Source organism: Hypoxylon trugodes, assembly GCF_022578975.1.
Source record: "Hypoxylon trugodes strain CBS 135444 unplaced genomic scaffold F4822scaffold_6, whole genome shotgun sequence".
In the NCBI taxonomy this organism is placed as follows: domain Eukaryota; kingdom Fungi; phylum Ascomycota; class Sordariomycetes; order Xylariales; family Hypoxylaceae; genus Hypoxylon; species Hypoxylon trugodes.
Genome location: NW_026250021.1, coordinates 2583682 through 2602951, shown reverse-complemented (window position 1 = coordinate 2602951; position 19270 = coordinate 2583682). Strand labels below are relative to the sequence as shown.

At 48.1% G+C, this 19270-nt stretch overlaps 7 protein-coding genes across 7 annotated transcripts; 2 read left to right on the top strand and 5 right to left on the bottom strand.

Annotated features, from left to right (window-relative positions):
- The first annotated feature begins 2654 nt into the window (after nucleotides 1–2654).
- F4822DRAFT_296647 (uncharacterized protein) lies at nucleotides 2655–4490 on the top strand. The gene is made up of 2 exons (XM_051455122.1): nucleotides 2655–3497; nucleotides 3802–4490. The coding sequence occupies exons 1-2, from the start codon at nucleotides 2925–2927 to the stop codon at nucleotides 4300–4302; spliced, it is 1074 nt and encodes a 357-aa protein (XP_051313718.1). The 5' UTR covers nucleotides 2655–2924; the 3' UTR covers nucleotides 4303–4490.
- A 413-nt stretch (nucleotides 4491–4903) lies between these two features.
- Nucleotides 4904–6201, bottom strand: F4822DRAFT_296614 (uncharacterized protein). Its single transcript, XM_051455121.1, has one exon. The coding sequence runs from the start codon at nucleotides 6069–6071 to the stop codon at nucleotides 4917–4919; it is 1155 nt and encodes a 384-aa protein (XP_051313717.1). The 5' UTR covers nucleotides 6072–6201; the 3' UTR covers nucleotides 4904–4916.
- A 288-nt stretch (nucleotides 6202–6489) lies between these two features.
- On the top strand, nucleotides 6490–7618 carry F4822DRAFT_296590 (MED7-domain-containing protein). Its single transcript, XM_051455120.1, has 2 exons — nucleotides 6490–7099; nucleotides 7155–7618. The coding sequence occupies exons 1-2, from the start codon at nucleotides 6680–6682 to the stop codon at nucleotides 7452–7454; spliced, it is 720 nt and encodes a 239-aa protein (XP_051313716.1). The 5' UTR covers nucleotides 6490–6679; the 3' UTR covers nucleotides 7455–7618.
- A 773-nt stretch (nucleotides 7619–8391) lies between these two features.
- On the bottom strand, nucleotides 8392–11187 carry F4822DRAFT_296511 (glycoside hydrolase family 74 protein). Its single transcript, XM_051455118.1, has 3 exons — nucleotides 10699–11187; nucleotides 9857–10643; nucleotides 8392–9801 (listed from the first exon to the last, which is right to left on the bottom strand). The coding sequence occupies exons 1-3, from the start codon at nucleotides 11019–11021 to the stop codon at nucleotides 8653–8655; spliced, it is 2259 nt and encodes a 752-aa protein (XP_051313715.1). The 5' UTR covers nucleotides 11022–11187; the 3' UTR covers nucleotides 8392–8652.
- A 580-nt stretch (nucleotides 11188–11767) lies between these two features.
- Nucleotides 11768–13891, bottom strand: F4822DRAFT_430690 (P-loop containing nucleoside triphosphate hydrolase protein; the record flags this gene model as incomplete). The annotated part of the gene is made up of 1 exon (XM_051461344.1): nucleotides 11768–13891. The coding sequence occupies one exon, from the start codon at nucleotides 13889–13891 to the stop codon at nucleotides 11768–11770; it is 2124 nt and encodes a 707-aa protein (XP_051313714.1).
- A 215-nt stretch (nucleotides 13892–14106) lies between these two features.
- Nucleotides 14107–14523, bottom strand: F4822DRAFT_430689 (uncharacterized protein; the record flags this gene model as incomplete). Its single annotated transcript, XM_051461343.1, has 2 exons — nucleotides 14107–14312; nucleotides 14379–14523. 2 exons carry the CDS (start codon nucleotides 14521–14523, stop codon nucleotides 14107–14109), a joined length of 351 nt encoding a protein of 116 aa, XP_051313713.1.
- Nucleotides 14524–14580: 57 nt separating this feature from the next.
- Nucleotides 14581–15117, bottom strand: F4822DRAFT_430688 (uncharacterized protein; the record flags this gene model as incomplete). The annotated part of the gene is made up of 2 exons (XM_051461342.1): nucleotides 14581–14746; nucleotides 14876–15117. 2 exons carry the CDS (start codon nucleotides 15115–15117, stop codon nucleotides 14581–14583), a joined length of 408 nt encoding a protein of 135 aa, XP_051313712.1.
- Between the last annotated feature and the right edge of the window lie 4153 nt (nucleotides 15118–19270).

Genomic DNA, 19270 nt, shown 5'->3' with positions numbered 1-19270 from the left:
GGGAATTATGACGAGTAATAGATATTTTATTATAGGATGTTACCGGGCCGAGACGAATAATATTTTCCTAGGCGAAGTTAACCGAGACCCCTAATTTTCGGAGGAAAATATAGCGAAGAAAATAAGAGGGATCGATAAAAAGGTTTGATGTTGTATTGATTATTGTATCGTGTGCGGTCCCTGGTGATGAGTGGTCGTGGTCATGTGGAGAGAAAGATGATTAGGGATTATCGGGCTCGACTTACACACACCCGATACATTCTACTTTAATGTACGTATTTGCTTAGTCCAGCGTATATTGGTCCGAGCTTCTTACCTTAGCGTCAACTAAACTAGGTAGGTTAAATTGTATATGCTAGTATGTTAGAATAATAATAGTGCTATTAAGACTATTAAGACTCTAGGTTAATTCTTATTGCTGCGTCTCGGACCATCTTTTTTCGATTTTCGGGTTGCCGCTACTGTAGGGAGATAAATGTCTAGATTGGACTGGAACAACACACGCATTACTGTAATTTGTACGAAGTAGATACCATGATAAGTCTTCAGTGGCCTTTTTAGTATATGCTAGCGTATGTATACGTATATGTATATGCATGTACGTATATACATCTATACATATATACCTCTATACTTTAACCCCCCCTGTCCCTTACCGATCATGGCTCTACCTTGCGACTGGACTTTTATGTACGTACGGTAAGTACACAGTTACATGTGGGGTAGCTCCGCCGCTAAATCAATACGAACACTCCCTTTTCTATAGCGATACCTACTTCTATACGTATATGTAACACAATAGGTATAGTACAATCGATTCTGTAACTTACGTACCTTACGTACCTACGTAATTACATGTAAATGTAAAGGTATAATTGTACATAAATATACATATAGGTAGGTAGGATATGCACCTGCTTTACGCGCTTCATACATGACATCCCGCGTTCTAAAGGAACCTGGAGAACTTTCCTCCGTAGATCTCCCGTCTGCCTCGCTGCCTCGGTACATCCTAGCCGGACTTTAAAATATCACCTAGCGGCACGGACGGCATTGATACTTAGAGAGCAATAAATCTCCTATATATTTTACCTACATTACCTACATACCCAGACCTATATAACCTATATAGGCAAGCAGTCGCAAATCTTGGATCATCTGGTCCCGCTCTTTTTGCGGGATTCCGCACGGCATGCGATCTTGATCTAGCATTACGACGAGACAAGAGACAAAAAGTCGGTAGTGGGTTATGAGACATGACCATAACCATCCCGTCCCACTTGAGATGGTCACCTACCTATCTGCTTGTAAGTTCATACGGGGATATGGTGGGAGTAATTCGGAAATGGCAATGTGTAGTAGAGCTTGAATATCTACCGACTTACTAAAGAACATAACATCGAGGTAGGCGCATTACATGACCTTCCCGGCCGTCTTTCGGGTTGATGTTTGAATGCTAAGTCTTCGGCTTCTCTCTTATTAGTCTATTAGACTATAAACATTTGAACTTTTAGAAGAATTTACAAGGAACAACCTTCTTTATAATCAAATACTAGACCCCGCATGCTTGAGTTTGGCCGGTTCTGATTGGTGACCTACCTAGGTAGGAAAGTACTTCATAGGACTGAATTGGCACTGTAATCAGTTCTAAATTTGGTAATCCGGATACTGTGGTTGCCTATTACCCCAGGCATATAGAACATGGCCCGTGCACCTTTTTAGCTTTACACTTTAGAAGCTTAGCTCAACACGGGGACAACCAGGTCCAGGATACAAGACGTAACTTTGTACAACGTACGGAAACAGCCCAGGCAATTACTTGACTTGGAGTTAGCGAGTTGATAGTGAGGTAAGTGCTGTCGTAATAGGTGGGATTGACGTATTGACGAAACACTAATTGCACCATCCCTCATCCCACCCATTCCATCCTCACGAACACATCAACACATCATCCCATGACTTTGGAGGTGAATAACAACTAAAAAGTTACTTCGGGCTGTGTTGACCAACAATCATCATACCGCGCCTCCTCTATAGTAATTACACATACGCATGCTGTACATCCACAAATATTTGACCTCGCATGTGTGTTAGGATCCCTTTTCGGTTTTCAGTCAGCCTCTTGAAGCTGGCCTACCTTACCCTTTTGTGACTACTCACATCGACCGCCTTGAAAAATATGCCTTGCGCGGCCTCCTCGACCGTTTAAACGACCCTTTATTTTACATTACACTGCACTACGTAATACATCAGACAGACAGACATCTGCATTCTGTATTATGAACCGCATCGTCTTATCACCACAACAGCTCGCTTCCACTGCGCCAATCTATCCCTTCTTTGCGCTCGTCCCTTTTTTTCTTACCCCTCCATTCGGCACCCTGTACATACCTACACATACCTACACCATACCTACCACGTCGAGGTACGGTACTGTACATAACCTTGGAAGTTGTAACTAGCTGGGAATAGCTTCCTAGATGCCGCTCGCCTCATTCCACCACATTAACACCTGTTTGATATAGATTTACCGAGACATACATAGACATAGACACACAACTGTCTGAGACATGCATTTTCCCGCCGCAAGCAACTAACCGCGCATCCCCCCAAATCCGCCGGTCTACCGCATTGCTGCTGGCCACTCGGGGAACGCGGAGCTCATCGAGCAGACATCCGTTCCAAGGGACCTGCCACTCACCATCACACCTTGCTGTCATCCTGCGGCATATATTCACGCAAGTACGCAATATCTCACCGAGGTCTAACCCCGTACCGTATTGCACTTTTCTCATAGTGTCCCGCGCCGCGCGTTGGCGATACACCTCAACTGGAGGAGGTTCATCCCTACCGCCACTTCATCATTGTTGCTACCTGGCAAACCCAGCCCCGCGTATCTTGCCCACGGCTAGCCTGCAAACAACATGTCGGCGCATCCAGCCCTGGACGAAGTTGAACCCGAATTAGAACAACGGCAGCAGCAGCAGCAGCACTTCGTCACCAGGACCCGCGATCTGACCTTGTTCACATCGCGTCACACCATGCTGATGCCGCATATGTCCTCATTTCCTACTTCGTCGCCGGCTGCCGAGAGTGGCGATGCTACCCCGCGAGAGTCGGCCTCGAGAGCGGCCACCATTGTTGATGCCCAACCAACTGCCCTGGTTACGGACTCTTCAGACTCCGAGCACCTGGAAATTCACGCTGGGGCCCCTGCTCATGACGGGATGCAGCCAGCCACGGGACAATCTGTGCATGTTTCATGCCCGTCACCAGATACGATAGCCTCGTCGTGGCCATCCCAATCCACGCCTGATGCGTCATCCATTCCCAATCGAGGTTCGCACAGGGAAACAATAGCAGATGTAATAGTGACGAGACGCTCAACCTTGTTGCGTTGGGGGTGGGACTCGCTGAGTTTGGATGTTTTGCCGAATGAGATCTTAACATATATACTTACATTCTTAGATGTGAGCGATCTACTAACCACTTCAAGGGTATGTGTCCTTTGGTTTATACCATATTTATGACGGCAGCATTAAGCCCGGCTGGCGCGCTGAACTTTTGAGACTTTATTCAAGTCATCTTCCCGAGGCTCGTTCTCACATGTAACCTGCCCACGGATCGCTCATTTTCCCTTCACCCTCGTATCTTTCTCAGAATATTGCTTTCGTTGGAACGTTGCTGCGTGTTAACCTCGGTCAAATACGTCTCCTTTCTGAATCCTACATTCCCCACAGCGACAGCGCCTTTGAACAATACGACGTCTCGATGATCATACCGTGCTAATTGTGACAATAGATCAACCATCATTTCAGGACACTGTCCTTACACCCCATTCTACACACCCTGCGCCTCCGGCGCGCTCGCTTCTCATTACCACCTTTACTGACTTCTCCATCGCGGCCCACTCTTGCGGAACTAATCGCACGTCATATTTTCTTGACGCACACAACGCAGATCTCCCGGCGACTCGCGCGTAACCTGGTTGCTATCCGGCTATCACGGCGTCTACCATTACGTCCATCTGCCGAGACGCTAGTCCAGCGTAGTATACTTCCACCTGAGGTTGTTGAGGGTAGTGTAGCACCCGGCCTCGTAGCTAAGAAGCGTGCTGTTGAGAAAGAGAAGCTTAAAGACGGCCTTCGGCGTTGGATTGGTGCCGTCTGGCGCGGCGAAGTTAGAGAGAGGAGCGAGGGTGTTAAGAAGTGGGAAGAGCGTGCTGGTGTTGGGAGGGTGTGGCGGCTGAGGAGGTTCTGGGAGCGCGTGGGAAGGGACGCTGAGATGGCCGATGTGAGATGAATAACTCCATCTGCTATCTAGGATGAGTACCTCTCACTGTACTCGCCATCAATTCCAATTGATGGTGAGATGTTTATTTCCGTTATAACGGAGCTATTCCAAGATTGGATGATTACATGTTGTATGATTTAACGAGTTCCACAGAATTTGTTTACGGGGAGCTCATTCCCACGGGGAGTTTTACCACCCCTATCTTGGTATTATGTTGGGAAGGCGGCTGACATTCAATTGATCTAACTTGTGTACTAGGCGTTAAGGATAGGTATCGTGGTCGGAATTTCAGTCTCTTTCGCGGGGATTTTATTTTATCCCTATGGTACAATAAATATAGTAATTGGTACAAGAAGCAACTGATTATAAGTAGGTACGTAAGGCATGCCGAGCTGCAAATGCTTATTATGTACTGAAATCAACTCCCGCAACCAACCTGACGTTAACTCCTATACCAATATACTTTTTGGTAAATATAATACTCAGAAGAACGCCGTCGCGGCCCTATGCAATATGATCCCACTTTTGTTCTGTGTTGAAGAATCAATACCCGGTTCAATGCTGCTAACCTTTCACTTCCCCTCTATAACCCCTTAATCTTTTCTGATACATCCCTTTTCCCCTCACCGGAATCGAAATGCATCCCAATCATCCTCATCGTCGTCATCATCATCTTCCTCATCTTCTTCATTAATAGTATCCCCACGATTCTCCTTCCCCGCCCCTTTCACCGGGCTCTTAGCCATAACCATATCTTCCCCTTCCTTCGCAGCACCTCGTAAATTGACCATACTCGCCTTTTTCAACTCCTCGCGCCGCTCTTTGAGTCGCCGCACTCGTGTCTCGAGTTCTTCCATTTCTTCGAACTCGGCTTCGAGCGCGCGCGTTGCGTCTTCGCGCTCGTCGGCGATTTGTGCATCGAGGAGACTATCTCGCGTTCGTCGCTCGTGTTCTTCTTCGGCGGATTTCGCGGCTGCTAGCTCGGCAGCGCTGAGCGCGGGGGCGGATATTGTGGCGTCGGCGTAGGATGTTCCATTGGTTCCGTTAGTGGTATTGGTGGTGGTGTCGTTAACGACTTCAGCTTCGAAAGCGGCCCATTCGGCTTCGTCTATAGCGTTATTTGCTGTAGGTGCCTGAGGGCGAGCGGATGTGGCGGCGGCGGTAGTTGTGGTCGCGGGGATGGAAAGGGATTGTGTGGATATAGGTAAGTTCGATAATGTAGGTGTAGATGTCGAGGTTGGCGTATTCGTCGTTTCGGAGCCGATGAGCGGTGAACGGCCCATAAACGTTCCCTTAGGCGTCGATGTCGCGGAATTGGATCCCCCTGCGGGTGTGGCCGGCCGCGATGGTATCGCGATCTCGACACCTTGTATTGGGGTATTTGAGGTTCGTCGTCCGAGTAATGGCGGCGATTGGCGCTTTTCACCGCTGCCGTTGGTCGTCACAGGTGCCATATCAGGCTTGCTACGCTTCTTGCGTATGGCATCCTCGGCGACCTCGCCTTCTGCGTCGGATATGCTTTCGTTCACATCGTCGTGCTTGCGCTTCCCGGTGCCGTTCCCTTGGTTTCTTGGTGGTGTTGGCTCGTTGCTTTGGAGTGTTTGTAGTCTTTTTGTGTGATTTGCCCCTCGGATATGGCTATCCCATAGGGATTCGGTTTTTACGGGCTCGTGGCAGAGCTTACATAGGAGTTTCCCAGCGTCGGAGTATGCGGCGTGTGGATGTTTTATGCGGTTTTCGGCGCGGTGAGCGCGAAGAAGGGCTCGGGCGTCTGCCATTGTAATCGATGTAAGCGATGATGTAATTGGTGACGGATTTGAGTAGTTTTTCGAAGTTGGAGGCGCTGGTCGGCTGGTAGGTTCGGGGATATAGTTCGATTAAATGATTAATAGCTTAGTTTTTGTTTTGTTTAGGGGCTACATGAAGCTATTGTCATGGTGATCGTTTGTGGCTACACTTTTCGATTTGGCGGTTAGTTCGTCTTAATCTGTACAGAGTGGGCTGAATGCGGTGAGATTGCGGGTCAATCCGTCAGGGTTCAGCCACAGATAATTCCTCTAGCTTTTAACATGGTGCCCCGCATCCGATGGATTCTTCCCCAATTGGAGCTTCCGTTGCGGAGCAATATGGGCAACCTTGGAAAGTTGTACCCAGCTTAATTGTGTACTTCATCTTATCGATAACAAATACCACTGAATTATGAGCTGCCTACCGACCAAGCCAGCTAACTTAAGCATTTACGAAGCTACAAGACAAAAAGAACAAATTCCCGCCCCGAATTCAACCGTTATAAACAATTGGTAAATTTACACGGTCAGCACATAATACTTGAGGCTTTCATCTAGTTATTGAGTCCTTATTTTTGGTCATTTTCTAACACAACACAATGGAGGAGGAACAAGCGCAGGTGTCTTCCACCTGGCCCCCTCCGCCTCCCTTCTGGCGCGACTTTACACCAGATAACGTTGCGCGCATCAACGACTTGCGAAAAGAGCAAGCAGAAAGAGAAGGTATTGAAGATGCCTCGAAAGTTCGACTACAGGGCCCACCTCGCGGTCTACGCAACCTTCAACCCCCGCTAGAACCCGTGGATGGAGTATGGAGGGTCTTTGGTGACACATACCGATTAAATGATGAACTTCCGCGACTTGAGGATATGAACATCAGGCGCCTTTTCCCAAACCCAGAGGACAGGGATCGGGATGGAAAGCACTTTGATCGCGCACTTATTTTGAAGCGACTCGCTAAGTCACTGCTACTCAACTTTCTGGAGCTCATGGGCCTGATGGCTATCAATCCCGAGGCTGTATGTCTTTACATCCATAGCAGCATTCAAGTATTTCTCTAACCGCACTGCGTAGGCTGAAGCGAAAACTAGCGATTTACGCGACCTCTTCATTAACTTCCACCACCTTATCAACGAGTATCGACCCCACCAAGCCCGCGAATCTCTCATCTCGATGATGCAAGCGCAACTAGACCGTACACGAGCCGAAACCAATGCCATAAGAGACGCGAAGGACAAGGCCGAGCGTATAATGGAAGGACTAGGTAGCCTGAAGGTGGAAGACGAGCTTGTCAGTACCTTGACGGCACCCAAGAAAGACAAAGCATGGGCATTTGACAGCGAGACTTGGATGGCTGCTGCTGCGGATCTCTGAAGCATCCCCCTTCAAGTTTTGGGGTTCTACGGACTCTGGTGTTATTCATATTGGACTGGCGTTACTATTAGGTCGGAGTAGGGTGCTGGTATTATGGTTGATACCCTTAGATTTCCAACGAGATGAATATGAGCTGGTATAAGGAGTTTAGGACTGTATCTCCTATAAAAGTGCTTCGTTTATAGTTTACAGGGAACGGTATCCTCTAAACGAGTTTACATCAAATACAATAAATCACCTGCCTGCATATACCGATTTCGTAGGTATCATAAATCATTTATTCGTATGCTATAGCTGCCGCTGATATCGGACCCAAGCTCCTTCCCTTTACATAACGGTACAAGGGATGCAGCAGCATTCAAAGTCCCCGCAGTCAATGCATTTTGTCTTGCCTCCTGTAGCTTCAGCGGGTTTGATGATGCTTTCGATAGTCGAGGAGGCGGCACTTCCGGGACCGTTCCGGTTGACTAGGTCGTTGTGGGACGAGCCGCAAGCCATGGTTAATAGTTAATTTAGAGCTGTCTGCTATGATTTCAATTAGTCTACTTGTTATTTGAATAGGAATTGACAGGCAACCTACAAATGTGACGACGTGATATAGATGTCTCAATTTGATGTTTCTGTAGGTAATCTTGCCTTATGTCGTTGAAGAGGTATGACGGCAGGATATGTGAAAGCGGGATCTAGCGTCAAGTGGTGGAAGTTTCAGGCTTCAAGATTCGTTTGACTTACTGACTTATGTACCTGTACGTCCTCACCGACACGAAAGATGGCTGTGTAAGTACCCAAGTACTTAGGTATCTTCAAGTACCTGTCTTCGCTGCCAATCAGCTGAATGTGAAACTCGAAACCGGGAAAGGACGAAAGAGCCAAGGGAAGAGCGTCGTCATATCTGTGGGGAAGCTGGAATGGGAGTTATTAAATTGATTGGTGGGGAGTTAATATTGTTCAGCCATCTCAGCTTCCCTAACCTTAATTGGCGAGGGCACTATCCGAACCGTGACTAGCATATCCCTGACTGTGTTCTTTACAGTTCTTCGTTATCCCCCCCCAAGTATCCTGGCATCTTAGCTTTCAATCGCAAGGCTCTCCCATCGTGTTTGTCACTCATTGGTATTCACCTTTGACTATACTCTGCAGACACCGACACATGTCAATATACGGAAACAAATTACTTATTAACTACCGCAAATGAATACTACGCATTAAATGTAGTTGTCTTCATCTCACTTCTCTTTTTTATCGTACCTGAAGCATAGAGGACTCCCCTTCCGTTTGTCCCAACATATACTTGTCCCGCTGTGTTTCCGCTACCAGCTACTTTAGCACTGTCAATGGAACCGAACCCCTGGCTCCCCTGGATATCTGTCCAAGAAGCACCCTCATCTGCACTGCCATAGAGCTTGGCACCCGCGGATCCTGTACCGAACGCGTACACGTTCCAAGTGCTCCCTGATCCCTTTCCAAGAGCAATCTGGTATGTGTTCTTCAGAGTGGTACCAGCCTGTTTGAAGGAAGAACCAAAGTCCGTCGAGTGGAAAACGCCTATGTCGGTCGAAACCCAAACATCACCCGCTTTGGTCGGATTAGCAGCAATGTCGCGGACTGCGGTGGCACTGCCTAGGGCGCCAGCCTTGGAGAACGATGATCCAGTGTTGGTGCTGACATAGAAGCTCGCTCCAGAACCACCGTAAAATACCGTGTTGTTCTGCTTGTCTGAAGCAATTACGGCGCCGGAGGGAAGGCTGGATACTGCCGAGAAAGTGCCCTGTTTCTGGGAACGCTGCACCCCGCTCGTCGAAGTTGACCATACAACCGTGTCTGCATTGGCGGAATAGGCTACGGTACCGCCATTCGTATTGTTGTCCGCTGCTGGGTGGACGTTCCAGGTTGCTCCACCGTCGCTTGAGAGTGCGGCCTGTTGCGATCCGGCAGAATTACCAATACGGACAATATTCTTCACAGCTGTTCCGGCGTAGTCGACGCTAGAGGATGTTGACCAGATCGGATTCATCCAAGGTGTGCTAGGAGACGTCTTCAAACTTGCTGTGTCCTTGAAGGTGAACCCGCTGTCGTCTCCCACTGCAGCAAGTAGCTCGCTTCCTCCAGGTGCCGAAACAACATCCTGAACAGAGAACTCTTCGATGCCATCGGCAAGCGACTGAATCGATACCTTATGAGTCGTATCCCATCTCGTTAGGTCGTGACCCCCAAACACAGTCAAACCGGTAGAGTAGAGCCAGTGGTCACTATCCAGAGGGTTGATAACCAATGCTTCAATCATCCATCCGAGATCTTTTGTATCGGTATCGAGGAAGCCTGTCTTTATCCATGGAGCTTTTGGTGTCTGATAAACCAATATTAGTTTGAATAACTAGGTGACGTTTAGCTAGGCCACCTACCGTTTGCGCGTAATACAGGTTCTGATCCGGATAGTTACCCCACGACCAAATTTTGGACCAGGTAGTACCCGAGTCGTTCGATCTAAAGATCTGTGCATCTGGCCACCACGAATTCAAGGTCGCGACAACAATCGTCCCGGGTTTCTGCATATCCACACCCAGCCCACCAAACCCGAAATACAGGTCACTCCCGGAGGCAGGTGTGATGTCTTTCCACGTGGCTGCGGCGATATCATATCGGTACACGGCGCCTAATGTTCCATCATAAGGACCCGTTCCATCACTATATGTTAGGTACAGAGCCTTCTCCTTTGGCTGCAGAACACACTTGTGTGGGAAATAGGTACCTGGTTGTCCCTTAACGAGATTCCACGTAGCACCTGCGTCTTCAGACACATAGACGCTCGCAGTCGTGTTGTCGGCCGTACCAACGAAAATTCTCTTTGTAGCACCGCCCGTCGTGCCACTAGTGGAGTCGAAAGTCACGAAGGCGAGTCCTTGCTTATCACTATTGTACCCATTGGTATCTTTAGGGTCAGGGATGAAAGTTCCCACAGCTGTGAATGAAGAGACTTTGGTGAATGTCTCACCACCATCCGTACTCTTCCAAAGTCCGTTTCCGCTGCGAGCACCGAAGTATAGAATCTTAGAGTTGGCTGGGTCGACTGCTAGACGCTCACCCATTCCACGGCCCGGCATGTTACCGCCGATTTTGAAAGAAAGATTGGTGGTTTTCCACGTAGCACCTTTATCACTACTGCGGATGATAGAGCCAGGTTTCGGGTCCCTACGACGGTATTAGTGGTACTAAGCCAAGTTGTCCTGCCCAGGCGGCGACGTACCAATCATTGGTATACATGCCCACGGAAGCATATACCGCATTCTCGTTCTGCGGATCGAGAGCAAGGGCATCAACACCCCAGTTATGCCAGTTGTCATTGTCAGTAATACCATCCGTTATGGCCGTCCATGAGTCGTCGCGCGAATTAAGTCGGTATAAACCACCGATATCTGTCCGGGCGTACGCGACTCCCTTCGCCGTCGGGTGGAAGACGATACCGGGGACGAAACCACCACCTCCACCTATCTTCACGTTCTGCCACGTGAAGGCGGCTGAAGCTACAGCCGCAGCCGCTAACAGCTGTATCAACGCGAAAAACTTCATCGCCAATATTGGTATTTATTAACTTGGGACGTTTCCAATTAGCACCGACAAGGCGGCTCTGCGTACCAAATACTCGACCTCGCGCGGATATGCATAGCCATTTATATTCATTTGTGCGCAAATTGTCCAATTTGTACCTTGCGCGTGGCAAGTCGCGCGATGTTACCTTAGTGAAGCTTTTCCGGGGTCTATCTCCCCAGAGTATATTAAATTGCTCCCGTCGTCTAGACGAGGTTGAAAGCCGCAATTCTATAAGTACTAGTCCACCGCCCCAGCTCGAACTGGATTCCCTTTTCGCAAACCAGCGGAGGTTGCGTCGCGACCAGGTAAAATCAGGTGGGGAACGCGTACCATCTGGCTCGGTAGCTCGGTCGATTTTCCCCGCGAATAGAATGGCCTCCCTGGGCAGGATTCGTCCCGATTTGGTAGGGAGCTTTAGCTTCCGCCGCGCTGGGTTCCCCTTGCTGACTCGTCGTCTTGCTGGACGGGTTTAGGCTCGATGGGCCGACTAGTCTGGGGTTTGACATTAATAGAGATCCTATTACATACTGTTTGGTTGTGAGTTAGTTTTTTATTTTTCAAATTGTTACCTTTTCCTTTTGAACGCGTAATGCATATCACACAAGTCTAGTTGTGATAACTCTGTCACCTAAACATTTTATATCTCAATGATTTATTACTAAATTTATTAATGCAATTCTAATTAAGCGAAGGAGTGATAGTGAGTAACATCTATGTCTTCGAGATTAAATATCCGCTTCGCCACAGTCATAAGTGCTCATTCGCTCTTGCAGCATATTCTCAAGGACCTCGATTAGCTGGGACATCGAAATAGTCAAAGCACCGACAATGCTGTCGGGCTCCAACCGGCCTTCGCGCGAATACACATCGCCAACGATAGTTTTAGCCAGGGTCTCGACGTCTCGACCGTTCACCCACCCCTTTGTGTGGCTGAGCTTCGCGAAGAGTTGGTGAACTTGTTCATCGTTGTCTTGTCCCGGAACCTCCTCGTTTACGATGTCAATATTGAGCTTCTGGACCTCATTTCTTAGATGGACTAAGCACGAATGCGGGTCCATATGAGGGAACGCGACATGCGTCGCAAATCTACTCCGAAGACCCTGGTTCATGCGAAGCAAGTACTCCATTTCTTCGGTGTAACCAGCTAAGATGACGACCATGTTACCCGCATAGCGCGGCTTAGTCATAGCGTCGACAAGCTCGCCAACAGCTTCACTATGGTAACCACCTTTGCTTCCAGTCCCGATTAAGCGATAGGCTTCATCAATAAAGAGGACCTTTCCAAGACCCAGCTCGAGATTGCTGATAACTTTAGGGCCTGTCTGCCCCATACACTCTCCGATTAAATCCGTTACCGAGCATATAACGACTTCATCGGTGGATAGCAAGCCCATATCATAATAGAGGCGACCAATCTTCCGTGCAGTTGATGTTTTTCCGGTACCAGGTGGGCCCTTGAAGATGAACGCCCAAGGAATATGCGGCCTTGGATCTATATCGTGTCGCCGCATTCCTACTGCTAGTCCCTGGTATCTCTTGAATCGATCAACAATCTCCTCGAAACCTACAAAGCCCTCAAAGAGAGTCTTGCGGCTTTTGTCGGCGTTGGAAGCACGATCATAATCCGGGTCGAAGTCGGCCGGGTCCAGGACCATCTGGGAGCCACTGAGGTTGAATGAAGAACTTTGTTTTGTCCGTGCTACATATCGGGTCTTTGCCCTAGACAACAGATTTTCGACGTCGCCACCATTGCCAAATTTAGGATTAATCCGCATACGCCGTAACACTTCGCGAGAGACCTTCCTAGCACTTTCTGTCATTTTAATCTCATTTTCGGCCATTTTTAAGTCCAGGATATCACATAGACGGTCCTCGCTATACGGTTTGATGCATATAGCGCTCTCCATGGGAAATCGTCTCTGTAGTCCAGGGTTGGTGTTGTTGAAGAATTCTCGCATTTTATCCTCGTATCCAACAAGAATGATACACCTATCTTCCCCTGGATCCGCAGACGTATTGGCAACGAGAGTGTCGACGGCGGCCTGGCGGAATACATCTGAATCGTCCGTCCCATGGCCGGTGCCTTGGTACAGCATGTGTGCATCGTCAATAATTAGGACTTTGCCTTGAGAATCTCTGAGTATTCCCCTCGTACGTTGCTCCGTGTGTCCTATGTATTGACCTATTAGATCACCGCCATTCCGTACCATAATATCCTTTTTCGAAACCAGCCCCAGGTCAGCTATAATCTGACCATACAGTTTAGCAACTGTTGTTTTGCCTGCCCCGGGCGGACCAAGAAACAACCGGTTCAAATTCACTTTAGTTGGTTTCTTCCCCTGGAGTTCACATTCGCGTTTCATTTGAGCGAAGTCAAAAAGTTGGATGACTTCACTCTTGACTTTCTCTAGCCCTATCATAGCTTTGATTGCTTTCCAAGAGGCATTTTCGTCTAGTTCATCTTTCGGAGTCGGTCCAGCGATGTCTTCCCTGGTAAGAAGCCGTTGATTATGCTCACTATCTCCGGGTCCCCGTAGCCACAAAGCTTGGCGTCTACACACCTTATCGAATTCATCTTTTATAGCGCGAGCATTGGTAGCCATCAGTGCTTCCGAAGGTGTACTCGACATAATTCGTCGAATTAGGACTCGGAGGCTATTATCATCAAACCCGCCCTGAACCTCCACGTCTCTTTTCTTGAACATGTAAATGAGTAGTCTCATTAGCTCACCGTCCGTGTAGTCCTGAAAAATCATAGGGGTTTCAAGTTGTTGGATGGCTTTCTCACTCCCATCTATTAACTTCAGCACGGAATCTTTCTTAACGACTTCTGAACGGCGGATAGGCATTGCACCCCCAAATGATATAATGAAGGGAGGCTCTTCCGGAAAAGTTTCCTCGGAAATGATTATCAACACGACTCGTTCTAGTCGTTTTTTTACTACTTCCAAAAGCTTTTCTACGTCTTCCGAGTTTGAAAAACAGTCGTGGTTGCAGATCATCACCTATAACCCATTAATTTACGAATTGTAATAGAGGGTTATAATATCAACGTACCGTTGCTTCAACTTTCGGCGCGACTTTTTTGGGGGGGCGTTCGGTTTTCGAAAGGACTCCAACCACCACCATCATCATCATCACCATACTCTCTCAGCCAATACGGCGATTCTCCCCATGCGGAATCGAAAGAATACCATTGAACTTGGTACTCCTTCATAACCCCTAGGGAATGTAAAAATGATGCGTAAATACTAGGAACGGTTTTCTTCCCTGTTCTCATTAAGTCATAATCGCTTTTAAATGTTAAAATTGTGCTGCAAGACTCATGACACTCACCCATTCCTGATCTGCCGTGGAGAATTAAATGGAAGCGTAGTCCTTGAAAGTCCGGATCACTGGCATTGTCGGCTTTGGCGGCCTTTACTTTAGTGTTAATGGCGAGAAAATGGGCCTTGACTTCCTCCAAACCAACCATCGACATGATTTGGTCTAGGTGCGGATTGTCCTCGTTCTCTTCTCGTTTTTGCCTCGCCCATTCTTACCTTGATGGAGAGTCATCCTCAATGTCCTCTGGTTTCATGTCGTCCACGAGCAGCGATATCGATGGCGCCGGTGGCGTCGGTGGCGATGCATCGTCGGTCTTGGTGTTAACCTCGTCCTCGAAAACTTTCTCCATGTCTTTAGGGAATACTACCGACTTCCAACTAATAGATTTAGGGGTTAGCAATTGCTAATCAGGGCAAATTAAGTATATCTTTTAAGCGCGATAGAATATTGCGCTCAGTGAATGCTACAGATGGCAAGGGCTTGGGGGTACTGGATAGAATACTTACGCTGCGCGAAATTGTCGAATAGATCGGCTAGATTCCTTGGGCGCATCTTTTATAGCCTCCTTGTCCTTCTCGTCCTCCGACACAACTTCGTCTTTCTCCGAACTTTCCTCGGAATTGTTCTTGTTCTTTTCTGCTTTGAATGCATCCCGCACGATATCCTCAACGAGAGGCTTTATGTCTTTCACATCGACAACAGTCAAAGTGTTGTCTTTCTTGGGGGTGTTTTCCTCGATTGGCGCCATGCTGTATCAATAGCCTTGATCTTTGTGTGGATGAGGTGCGGATGGGAAAATGTAGGAGTTGTTCCTCGAATGGTAGGAAATGGGTGCCATTAAATGCACGTTCCAAGCGGCAACCGATGGAGCAATAGGAGCCTTAATCACCTGGACAAGCTCGAGTCCCTAGCAAACAGTGAGTGTATGATGGCAAACGAACTTTTGCCGATTCATTAGTATGCTGTGATGCTACGAGATGTTTGACCCCAGGTTGGAATGATTTCTAACGCATTGCCTGACTTGCCAGTCTCGAGGTTCTAAGTAATAGATTAAAATCAAATATACACCCAAACACTCCTCAAATGACTATACTTAAGTACATCGTATAAAACATCAAATTAACCTATATTTCTCCTCCATCCTCCCCCCAAGATTCTTCGTCGTTCTTGTCCTCTATATATCGCCACGCGAAGGATATTAAACCCCTGCTATCATGACACGCCCCTCACTGATGTTTTCGTACTTTGAGAAGCTGCACAATACTTTACATACTTTCGTTTTAATGAGTTATAAGTAGGACAAGCCAACTGATTTATTGATGGTTTATTCACTGTTGGGGGGGCGTAGTAAATTACATTCATGCTGCTGATGCCAACCCATGTAGTAGCCAGAGATAGTGTGTTAATCCCACTTCAACAATTTAATTTACAGATATTCCTAGCCCATGCTATTAAGGTATAAGTAAAGGTAGATTATGTGATTCCCGACCCCTGAGATGATGTATTGAAAAATCCGATATTGGTAGGGCTGGGGTGGAGGGTGTCTAGAATTAGGAAGTAACTCGAGGAGGGACAGATTCGGAAAATCGGTACACGTGAATTTGTCCGGTGCTTGTGCAGACTATAACCTTATGGCCAAAGATACCGCAACAAGCGGGGCTGAACTTCTTCGGGAGAAAGAGGGCTTTTCTGTCATACCACATGACCCACTCCCCATCTTCACCCTTATTGCGGCTACGCCGATAAGGGCACCAAGGAGGGGCCCGAGCTGATCTTAAGGAGGGATTGCTGAGTGCTTTCGCTCCATAAGGGGTCATGACGTGACTAGGAGAGCGGCTATCGAACCACATCTTGTAAATGGACTGCCTGGTCTGAACGGATCCCAACCGCAGGCCGCTTGCCATGCCCCAGGTTTTAATAGTTTTATCGAGTCCCGCCGAAATGACCCTCATCGAATCAGGAGTAACGAGGACGCTTGTGACGCAGTCATCGTGGCCTTCCAGCGTGTGTTTCGGAAACCAGCCACTCTTGTCATCCTTTTGCGCCCATATCAAGACCTTTTTATTATCGCCACACGTCACAATGTACTTCCCATTGGGAGAAAATGCGACACCATTGGCACTATCTCCATGTTTAAGGATATGCGGCTTTTGCTTGTCCTCGCCTCCTATCTTCCATATGCAAATGGTGCCGTCCTGTGAAGCCGAGGCTACGTAGTCTTCGTTCGGTGACCAAGTGGAGAATCTGACCCAACGCGAATGGCCTTGGAACAAGTGTAGTCGCTTGCCTGTTTTGATATCGCAGACGCTTATGCTGGCATCCATACTAGAAGAAAGTAGCATCGTCCCATGTTTCGGTGAAAAAGAGACAGACATTATGTCACCTTTCTGTCCAGTTTCCATTCGCAGTTCGAGAGGTCGATTCGTCTCGGTATCCCAGAGAAATACACTCCCACCGTCCCGGCCCACGGCTAAGGTCTTACCGTCAGGGCTAAGAGCTAGGTCCTTAGGTTCCCATGCTTCTACTTTTTCGACTGGTTCCAATTCTTCTGGATCTGGAGTCACCGGGGGGTGCCAAAGTATTACGTTGGTACCTGGGTGACTCGTTCCGGTGGCAAGGCAAGGGTAATTTCCGTTTCGCACAAGAGCCATGCTGCATAGTTCTTGGCTTTGCGAACCCATCACTTGCACGTGTTCCCCAGTCACAGAATCCCAGATATCAATAGCATGGTTTGTACAGGAAGCGAGATATGTATAGCCATTGGCAACGAAGAAGACAACAGAGTGTACTTGGCCATGGCGTGCATCGAGGGGTTCACGTGCTTTGAAAGTACGCTCCTTTGCGTTCAACTCCCAGATCCGAATAGTGCCGTCGTAGGATCCGGAAGCAAGGAGTGTTGAATCAGGCGAAAATGCAATAGAATGCACATCACCTTCGTGACCACATAGAGTAAATAGCGGCTCAAGAGCTCTCCCTTTCTGCTCTACATCCCATACTCTAACCTTGTTGTCAACTGTGCTCGTAGCTAGCAGGCTCCCACCTGGACTGAAGGCCACGCTCATCACTGTGTCTGAATGGCAAATATCAAAACTTTTGAAGGTGCCGGTTTTGGGTGTTTCGCTGTCGAGATCCCATATCCTAACGATCGAAGAAGACGTTGCCGCAAGTTTGCTTCCGTCGTCCGAGAAGCAAATTGAATATGACCCCTGTAATGGGATTCTTTTCACTTCGCGCCCCGTGTCTAAGTCCCACATGATGACCGGGGAGTCATCGTCAGTGCTGGTAGCGGCGGCAAGAATTCCCCGGCTAGAGATGGCGAGGTTCATGATCCACCCATTCCATACGTTATCTGTATGTTGCATAGTTCCCGTTTCAGCATCCCAAATGCATAGAGTCCCGTCCTCAGAACTAGAAGCTATGATTTTTCCGTCTGGAGAAGCCGCGACGGATAGCCACTCGGGGTTATAAGCGCGGTGACGGAACGACGCGAAGTCATGACCCCACCGTCGGCCCATAGCTGGCGGAGATTCGAGCCAAGGTAGAACATCTTTTATCCACATTTTTCTAATGATACTTTCTGTAGGACAAAATGCAAGCGTATTATAGGCATGGACATACTTGGGGCTGTTGACTGATTGATGGAGCCGAAGGAAAAGGTGGGCGTCTCGGATACCGGCGGCTAACGAATCCTTCGTGGCTGACCCATTGGACTGAGTATGTCCGTTAGTAAGCATAGGCTGTAGACTTCGCGTTCTTCGCCGTAAAGACAGATCCAGGCCCCTCAGTTTCGCTACCGCCTCTGGCAGCTCCCCTCGCAAGACTACTTCGTCAACCCAAGCCATAAAGTGGTTCTGGAGGAACCAATAAATCTTCTTGCGCAACCCATCGTCTCTATCGATATTTCGCGCGTCGGAAAGATGCGTTATCCAGTTGAGGGTGGAATAGTGGCTAGCGTTAGCTTCCGTTGGACTAGAACCATTCACACCGATGTGTTGGGACCTAACCGCATGATTGTTCTTGCTAAGAACCTGTCCAATGAAATCGACACAATTCTGTGCAATCTCTATGTGTCGCTGAGTCAGCGTAGCGGTATTGTCAAAGAGTCGTTTATGGATAAAAGCCTTTGCTGCTTGGTGAACAAACCAGACTCGCCGGCCGTCAGTATGGAGGAATACGGAGCATTTCGTCAGCAAATTCACCAAATCGACTCTTTTCCCCAATTTCGCTAGGGCGTGTAACTCGTCAATCTGTAGTGTATCGTGCACAAGTGCCATCGTCGAGAGAACTTTGGTACAAAGTTCTATACCCCGACGTGGGAGCATTTCAAGCGTCTTGAACATGTACTCGTAAAGGCCATCCAAAGACAATTGTCTTACATCATGCAGGAGGTCGATCGCATTCCACGTCTCTTCGGAGCGCAAGGCTTCGCAGACAATATCCACCCACAGGTAATTGCCCTGCGACGACCGAAATACGCCCCCGATGACCGCCTTCTCAAGCTCTTCGTCGTACTTCTTGACTTTGGCTAAATCAGCCACCTTAGCAGCTATGTAATCGAAGATGATTTTCTTTGTGCCCAACAAGCCTTGACCTAGGTTGACATAGCTGCTGTTCAAAAAGGCCAACTCGAAACGCTCCGAATCATCGCTTGAAACAAGCCATTTTATATCGCTGGATAACTTCATAGACCTAGCGATTAATGCTAGAAGGTCATCAACTCCGGAGGTGCATTCTTCGAGAGCATCGATAACGATATATGTTTTCGCTAGGCGCGTGTCTCTTATTATGTCGTAGAAAATTGAAGACAACGCCAGGAAGTCATTATCATCGTTGAAGTGTCGGCGGCCAAGTGCATTAACCTTCTCCGATAGGTGGGTAGACAGCTCTGGCTGGTTCACGAG

Coding starts and splice junctions, on each gene's coding strand:
- F4822DRAFT_296647 (XM_051455122.1), top strand. CDS start 2,925: ATGTCGGCGCATCCAGCCCTGGACGAAGTTGAACCCGAATTAGAACAA. Junction 3,498..3,801: donor ATCTACTAACCACTTCAAGG/GTATGTGTCCTT, acceptor TTGTGACAATAG/ATCAACCATCATTTCAGGAC.
- F4822DRAFT_296614 (XM_051455121.1), bottom strand. CDS start 6,071: ATGGCAGACGCCCGAGCCCTTCTTCGCGCTCACCGCGCCGAAAACCGC.
- F4822DRAFT_296590 (XM_051455120.1), top strand. CDS start 6,680: ATGGAGGAGGAACAAGCGCAGGTGTCTTCCACCTGGCCCCCTCCGCCT. Junction 7,100..7,154: donor TGGCTATCAATCCCGAGGCT/GTATGTCTTTAC, acceptor CGCACTGCGTAG/GCTGAAGCGAAAACTAGCGA.
- F4822DRAFT_296511 (XM_051455118.1), bottom strand. CDS start 11,021: ATGAAGTTTTTCGCGTTGATACAGCTGTTAGCGGCTGCGGCTGTAGCT. Junction 10,644..10,698: donor GGCATGTATACCAATGATTG/GTACGTCGCCGC, acceptor ATACCGTCGTAG/GGACCCGAAACCTGGCTCTA. Junction 9,802..9,856: donor ACCTGTATTACGCGCAAACG/GTAGGTGGCCTA, acceptor TTGGTTTATCAG/ACACCAAAAGCTCCATGGAT.